The following is an 8,201-nucleotide window of genomic DNA, read 5'->3' on the forward strand; positions in this document are numbered from 1 at the left end:
ATATATATACATACATACATACATACATCATTATACACACACACATGAAATGAAGCAATCGATTGAACATTAGTTTATATTATTGATACTTACTTTAACTTCTAGTATTTCAGCCAAACTCACCAAAGTTATTAATCATAATGTCATTTTTCTATTTTTTTTTAATTTTAAAATTGAAATATTTAAGAAAAAAAAAAAGAAAAGAAAATCACCAGCATACATTATAAAAAAAAAAACCCAGCAGAACGTACACAAGTGAAGCGCTTTGTGTGAAAATTTAAGAAGAAATAAGTTGGTTTTAAGACAAAAGTGTGTTCCATAGAATTCAGACACATGCGACAACATCCAAACAGAAACACCATGTGGAGGGGTTTGTAAACATCACGTAAAATAGCACAAGTGACAAATTATGAAGAAGAAAATGGAAAGAAGCTAGAGATTATAAAGAAAATATTACATTGTTCTTTTATGTGAGTACACACACACACACACGCATGTTCTTACATATTAGAATCAATAAACTTTTGTTACAGTTTGATATTAGAAAATAAATCAAGAAATTAAAATGAAAAATTTTGAAGTAAATGGTGGACAAAGAAATGATAAAAGTAATATTTTCTAATTTTGGCACAAGACCAGCAATTTTAGGGGGAGGGGTGCAAATTGACTACATTAACCCCCTCCCCCCAGGAATTGATTGGTTTTTATTTTATCAACCATAAATGGATGGATGAAAGGCAAACATGACTGTGGCAGAATATGAATTCAGAATGTGGAGCCTGAAGAAATGCTGCTAAACATTTTGTCCAACGTGTTAATGATTCTGCCAGCGGAGTGCCTTAAGTGATAAAAATAATGAAAAAGCACCATTAATCTTTAGTAATTGCAGAAATAAATGCAGTTTTCCGATGAAAGTCAGAAATAACAAAAACATGTTAGAAATACAGGTTTTTTTTTAAAGAAAAGAAAGCATTCTAGATTCATACAGGTGTAGTAAAAGTCATTGGAACATAAGAAGGACATGTCTGTTAATTAGTAATTAAGTTAAAACAACACACAAAAGAGAAGAGAACATGCGAACATTATAACTGAACACCAATATTTAGCAAAAAAAAAAAAACAGGGCTGTTGTGTAATAAATAGATTTGTTTAATTAGCTGGCTGAGCTACAAGTATGATGTAAATAAACATAAAAAAATATATATAATATTAGGGAGTGTGGAAAAGCCGCCTAAAGAGATAGCTGACATATTATATATTGTTGTGTACTTACACTGCGTGCCAAAATGGTGCATGTCTGGGTTTGGTGAGACGACTTGAGGGATCCTGTGCGGACATGATCTCGACGCTTTTGGAAAAAAAACAAAAATCCAATGAAAAGGGGGAAAGTGGAGAGAAAGAGACACAAGGATATCTCCAAAACGACGTAAACGGAACAACAGTTTCCCATAAAGGTGATCACGGTCCGCGATATCAAGTCCATAGTAAATGATGAAATAATAATAACAGTAATTGTAACGAAACACACTTGTACACTTATATACATGTATACTTGAAAAAAAAAAAAGGTAAAATCTATTGATCCAATACTCTGGTGAGGCAGAGTGCAACGTTGGGAAACGTTCCGAATATTTTAAGAGCCTCATCGATGGTTGTGGTGGAGAACATGTTGATAATGGTACAGGTGAGGACTTTGGTGTTGGTGATGGCGAAAATTTAGACATAGAATGGAACCATGTACAGTTTGGTCTGAAGTTAATGTGGTCCTTAATTTCCTGAATCTTTCATTTTGGGACAAGAATGGCAGTAAATGCAGTAGAAGCAGAACATTTCTTGAACTTGATTCAAAGATCATTGTGTGTATGTGGGTGTGTGTGCAGGTGTGTATAAGTTTGGAAGGGAATAAGAATTAAGGGCTGATTTGAGAACAGATATTAATTGGACTGTTCTGTACAAAAGTCTCAGTAAACCACCTGAAGTGGTGCTGGTGATCGTGGTTGAGGAAAAATTACAAACATGGAAAACTAACTTGAAAGTTGTTTGGTTTGCTTATCAGACACAGATCCTTGTTTTGGTGGGTGATAGGAACGAACAGAGAGACAATCGGCAGCATAATGAAATCTCAATGAAAGTAAAATGAAATATTCCATAAGCAATAAAAATATTAAAGAAGAAGAAAAAAAAGTGGAGGTGGGGATCAATCTTCCATCAGCAAATAAATAGCAATGGGAAAGAAAGAACCATGAAGAAAAGGGGCTGGTCCCTTTTCGTGTTTCTGCATGTGATTATATTTTCAATATCTGTGATAAAAATCTGTTTCTCTCTCTCTGTGTTCATCTAAAATATCCATTTCTTTTCTCTCTCCCTCTCTTTCTCTCTGTTATGTCATTGAGATTACACAAGTTAATACCCAGCATAGCTTTTGGTTTCTTTCTTTTCTCATTTCTTTTTCTTCCTTTTCAGCTTTGGGTGTTGTTAAATTGTAGACATCCCATTGGTACTTGTTGTAAAAACTGAAGTTGTCAACTTAGTAGGGTAACACACTGACTGTGGACTGGAGCTATAGATGTGTGTATATAGCATATATAAAAGTTTGCAAAGATGACGACAATGACAACAATGACAAGATGACAAGACTGTTTGCAGCAGCAGCAGCATCATGGGAACAACATCCAAAGCAATGACATCGTTGGCGGCGGAGGAGGGTTTGTCGCAGTGTGTAGGAGGTGGGGAAGAGGACAACAAATCAGTCAGCCGGCTACAAGTTGCCCGTTAATAACAAGAACTACTATTAAAAGTTGAGGACAGTTCATTGATAAGGATAACAACAGTTTTAACTTTCATTTGGTGAGTGGAGTGGTTATTATGAGAGCTAAATAGTGGCCCTGGCTGGATATGAGAGAGGGAGAAAGAGAGAGAGAGAGAGGTATATAGATGGCTGAGAGGGAGAAAGAGAGAGAGAGAGAGAAATAAGTATTGGGAAGGGCGAGGAAAGCGAACAAAACATGGAATTGGAGAGGCTTGGAAAGTTGATGTGAGAGAAGGGGTGGAGTGAGAAATGAAAAACAAATATAAACAGAGTAAAAAAAAACAACAATAAAACTATATCAGAAGAGGGAGAACAACAGAGACAAAGAAGGTTTGTGGAATGAAGAGAAGAGGAAAAAAAAGAATATAATGGAAATAGAAAATGGGAGGAAGAGAAATGAATGGAGGAATGAGAAAGGCGGAGATGGAGGGGGGGAAAGTAAGAAGAGAAATAGGAAACTGGAGAAACGAGATCCCCCCCGACCTCACCTGGAAGCAGAGGGGGGAGGGGGTAGATAGATAAAAAAAGGGAGAGAGAGAGAGAGTAGGAGGAGGATGGTGGAGAATAAGGGGGGAAAAAGGGTCACATGAGAATAGAAAGAAAAGTGAGAGAAAAGAGGAAGAGTATGAGAAAGGAGGGTGGGAAAATCAGGCTTGTGGGGGGGGGAGTCAGAAGATTAGAGAGAGAGAGAGAAAGGAGAGTAAAAGAAAAAATCAGCCAGCTAGTAATGGAGAGGGAGAGAGAGAGAGAGAGAGAGAATAAGGTGGTTGCACCAAAGCTGATGGCTATAATAGAGATTAGGTTTTAGTATATTTATTGGAGATTGAGAAGTGCATGCAAGTGTTTGAAATGAATGAGCTGAGTTAGTTTTAGCAAAATTGTTGCAAATTTCATTAATAGATGGAGACATAGAAAGAAAATTAAAAGTTGCATGCAGTAAAGCAAGCAAGCACACACACACACACACACAGACGACTGAAAGGACAGACAAATAGAAAGCCAAAACGAGACAAATTTCAGTGGTTAACAAATATAGTAATCAGCTGTCAGTCTAGTATCAATATAAATTAATTCTCTCACTCTGCCCTCCTCTCCAATTTCTCTCACTCTCTTTCACACACAGGCATCTTATGTCTAATCACACACACACACACACATTTGTATGTGTGTACATAGAAAAAACACATAAATTATGCATATATAAATTGTGTGTGTGTGTGCATGTGTGTGTATGTACATAAGCACACACACACATTAACGTATACATAAAACATTGGTGTGTTTATGTATGTGTATATGAACACACACACACACACCCATGAATATCTGCAAACACATATTTATACAATGTATAAAAGAAAAAGAAAAAGAAAAAAAGATCATAAGCCTAGGTTCCTGGATTCTGTGATGTATATATTCCTCACCAGAACAGGATGTTGGCTCATTGCAGGATTACTCACTGTTGTCAGTTGAGAGGAAAATCATGAAATGAAAGGTCTTGCTCAAGAATACAATGCATTGGCTGGTCAAGGAATTAAAGCCATGTGCCTCCACATGTGATATATATGTATATATAGAAAGTAGACTGTGGTGAGGTTAAACAAGATTGAAACCTATCCATAACTGCACCCCTCGGCTACTAAGAAACATCTGATTCCTACATAAATCCTGCAAACTAGATTTCCTGCGACAATGCATGGTCTCCTAATTAAACTAACTAAATTCATTTCATCGATTCACTTGAAATCTTTCCCTCAGCTCACTTGTCTTGCAAATTATTCAAAAATATCTTTTTAACTCTTGACTAGAAAAAAACAAAACAAAGACCTTGCTGTCAATTGACCAAAGCAAGCTTTAATGGACTGTGATTGTTATATTGATGTAGATTATTAAGACAATAGCAGCTGTCATCATCATCCTAGCTAACAAAGTTCACATTTTCTTTCTCTCAGAACATGAACAATTTTAATCAATTTTCTGAAAAATTAGTTTCTTGTAGTTTCAGTAAATTATCTCCCCTTTTTTAATGACAGTTGCTAACAGCGACCACGTAGCATTCGATTCACTCAGCACAACTAAGAGGCAAAACCAAATTCATTGACAAATTGTTTTGTACATCATAGCATCACAATAGGCAAGAATTTACCTAAATTTGTCATTGGCCTGTTAGAGTTATTTCCCTTAGCTCACATTCTACACACACACACACACTGTGATTTTCAACAAGTCATATAGCACTCAATCAGTTAAGAGATGAAACATTATTGTAATAAAAATTATATATATATATATATATATATATATATATAGAGAGAGAGAGAGAGAGAGAGAGATAAATGCAATACACACAAATACACATATACAAATACCATATATATTATATATATAAGCAATATTTTTTTATGACTAGTAAAAGAAAAAGTACTCAATACATATTGTAGAGTATGTTCATTTGGAGGAAGCTAGCTCATTCCCATCATTATTACACAGGGTTATTTGTTCAATGTGTTCTTTTAAGTCTGCCATTATGTGACAAATTACTTGAGTGAGAATTTCAGAGAATGCCCAGAATGAATTACTACTTTGACACACAAGCACACACAGGTGCAGTATGGCTGAACAGCTATCACGAGGTCTTGAGTTCAATACTACAGCATGGCTTCAAGGGCAAATGTTATTTTCTATAGCATCAGCTCCACATAAACGTTGTGAATAGAATTTAGTAGACAGAAACTGTAGAGAAGACTGTTGGGTGGATTGTACCTGTAATTCAAATGGAACAGCCTTATTTCACATTATGCCACACACTGTACCTGGAAATTATGTTAAGGGCACACATATCTTAATTCAAGAGCTGGTAATTTTGTTGATTGTACACACACACACACACTATAATTCTACAAACCCAGCCACCACCATTTCGATTTCTGTATTTTCATGTTTCTTTGTCATTTCCTTCCAGGGCTGAGTTTCTTGAGATCAATCTAAGCCTCCCCTGTTCACTTGAACCCTTGGTACTTCTTTATACAACTGACAACCTCCACACACTTCAAATCCCCATACCAATACAGTCTCCTCTCTTGTAGACTACATCTGACTCTTCTGCCCATTTTTTAAAGTTTTTTTAGCTCATGTGGGCTCTGCCCTACTTGCACACCAACATTACATAGCCAGCAGAGCAGGGTCACTTCACCTCCTTCTAGTCTTCACAGATCTTCTGCATTCAAAGCCCCTATATCATTACCAAACAACATTATACACTGTACACAAGCATCATAGAATTTGCTCTTTACTGAGACTGAAGCCCTTTGGTTACCAGCAGAGGCAATAATCCCTCAACTTTTCTCAACCTCTTCCCAGGAACCCGTATTACACTAACAACATTAGCTAAAAACCAAAAGCTAGTGAGTTTTCCAATCCTTTGAAAGAATTTATTTCATAAGCATTCCTACTGCTAACTACTTCTGTACAAAGTCTATTGTCTCTGCCAGCCTGTCAGTGATCCCAATGCATCACTTATGTCCACAGTTTACACTGACTACATCATCAACCAACCCCTTTTCTACATATCAAGCAAGACTGTTTCCTTCATGGTAAAAGGGTCTCATTTTCTTTTTTATAAAAAAAATCTCTAGTCTTTACTACATTTTCTTAGGGACCTCTTCATTCTAGGTTTTGTTTCCATGTCAGGAATTTCTTCTCTAAATCTGTAACATTTTCAACTGTAAGAACTACATCATCAGCAAAGAGAAGTTCCCACAATCTGTTTTAAATTTATTTGTTACAGCTTCTGACAAAATAAGAGAGGGATGAGAACTGAGTTTAGATTGACTCTTCCCTGGACACTAAATTTATCACTGAAGTCACCTTGCTGACAGCACCTCTGTGCACGGCTTGCACAACCTTTACACATAAGCATAAACCCATTGTTAGAAAACCTTTTCATCAACAAGAAAGCCCAAACCAGCAAACTAAAGACCATAGTTCAAATAACCAATATGATATAGAAATGTAAAGGGGGAAGTCTTGACCATCATGGCTCAGACTGTAATACTAGAAACACATGAAAACTCTTTCTCACAGACTGATCATAGATATTTGATACGGAAGCTTTACAAACAGTGAGATATCAACCAAAACTTCACACAAACAAATACAGCACGTGTAAAATAAACCATGAACGATTCCAAAACTTAATCAGTGGACAAGAATTAAATTGAGCGTCAACACTAACAGTACTCCCATGATTCAATAGAACCTACTGCAAAGTGCTCAAGCAACACAATACCATCATTTCATTCTTGTGGTAACGAGGGGAAAGTTTTGAGATATTAATAGACTAATTAATTTTGGAATAATACAGGTCCAAACTAAACAGAGAAATATTAAAGAATACAAAAAATCTTAGATGAAGCTCAAAGATTAAGCTCAAAGATTAAGCTCAAAGATTAAGCTCAAACACTGTTGTATCTTTACTATAAAAAGTTTGAAAGAAAAGCTGATCCTCGTTCACACAAAGTGTGTGTGCGTGTGTGCATGCGTGTGTGCATGCGTGTGTGTGTGTGTGTGTGTGTGTGTGTGTGTGAATGCAACAAGGAACATTTGTACCACAGCACATTACTAGTATATAAGTCTTATTTTATGTCTGTCTGTCTATTAATGTGTTTACATAAATATGTACATTTTAAGAGTGTGTGAGTGTGTATCTGTTTATAGCCATTTTATGTATCATACTGGATGTAAATACATCAGTGAAAGGCAAATTTACTGAAGTTTTCATCCTGAGATAATATCTCTAATGAACGTACTGTGTTTAAAAACAATATATATGCTGGAAGCTAATGGATACATTTAATCTATAATTGTTACCCATGCTGGCATGGGTTGAATGGTTTGAATAGAGCTGATAAGGCCAAGGGTTGCACCAGACTACATTGTCTGTTCTCACGGTTTCTAAAGCTGGATGCTCCCCACAGAATGTGCTGGATGCTTTTTATCAATTCTGCTGTAGCAGATGGGTCTTCTTGAGTACAGCAAGGCTTTGAAAGACTCAGTGCCCTGAGATTGGCATTCAACACTTCATCTCATGACTCCCTCTTCCACAAGTTCCATCCACTTTAAGTGACCAGCACTTCTGTATGCAACTGACCACATCGATCTGCATCACATGACCAAACCAGCACAATCTTTTCTCTTGCACACTGCACCTAATTCTTCATATGCCCAACTTCTCTCTCACTACACAAGCACTCTGTTGAACATGTACAATGACATTTACACATCAGAGCAGAGCATACCAGTTTCATTCCTCTCTAGCCTTCGCATGTCTTCTGTATTCAAGGCCCACATCTCACTACCATGTAGCATTGCTAATCATACACAAACATGATAC

General features: G+C 36.4%; 1 protein-coding gene across 8 annotated transcripts in view; it reads right to left on the reverse strand.

Moving 5' to 3' along the window:
- The window catches only part of LOC106867341 (rho GTPase-activating protein 39), a 452,309-nt gene that overhangs the window by 80,374 nt on the left and 363,734 nt on the right, over positions 1 to 8,201 (reverse strand). For 6 of the 8 annotated variants that reach the window (XM_052966674.1, XM_052966678.1, XM_052966673.1 and 3 more), the window contains one exon: positions 1,274 to 1,348. The exons of the other annotated variants lie outside the window; for them this stretch is intronic. In XM_052966674.1, the coding sequence (XP_052822634.1) occupies positions 1,274 to 1,348 (75 nt within the window). The remainder of the gene's footprint in view (positions 1 to 1,273; positions 1,349 to 8,201) is intronic. 8 annotated transcript variants of the gene reach the window in all.

Source organism: Octopus bimaculoides, chromosome 3 (assembly GCF_001194135.2).
Source record: "Octopus bimaculoides isolate UCB-OBI-ISO-001 chromosome 3, ASM119413v2, whole genome shotgun sequence".
NCBI lineage: Eukaryota > Metazoa > Mollusca > Cephalopoda > Octopoda > Octopodidae > Octopus > Octopus bimaculoides.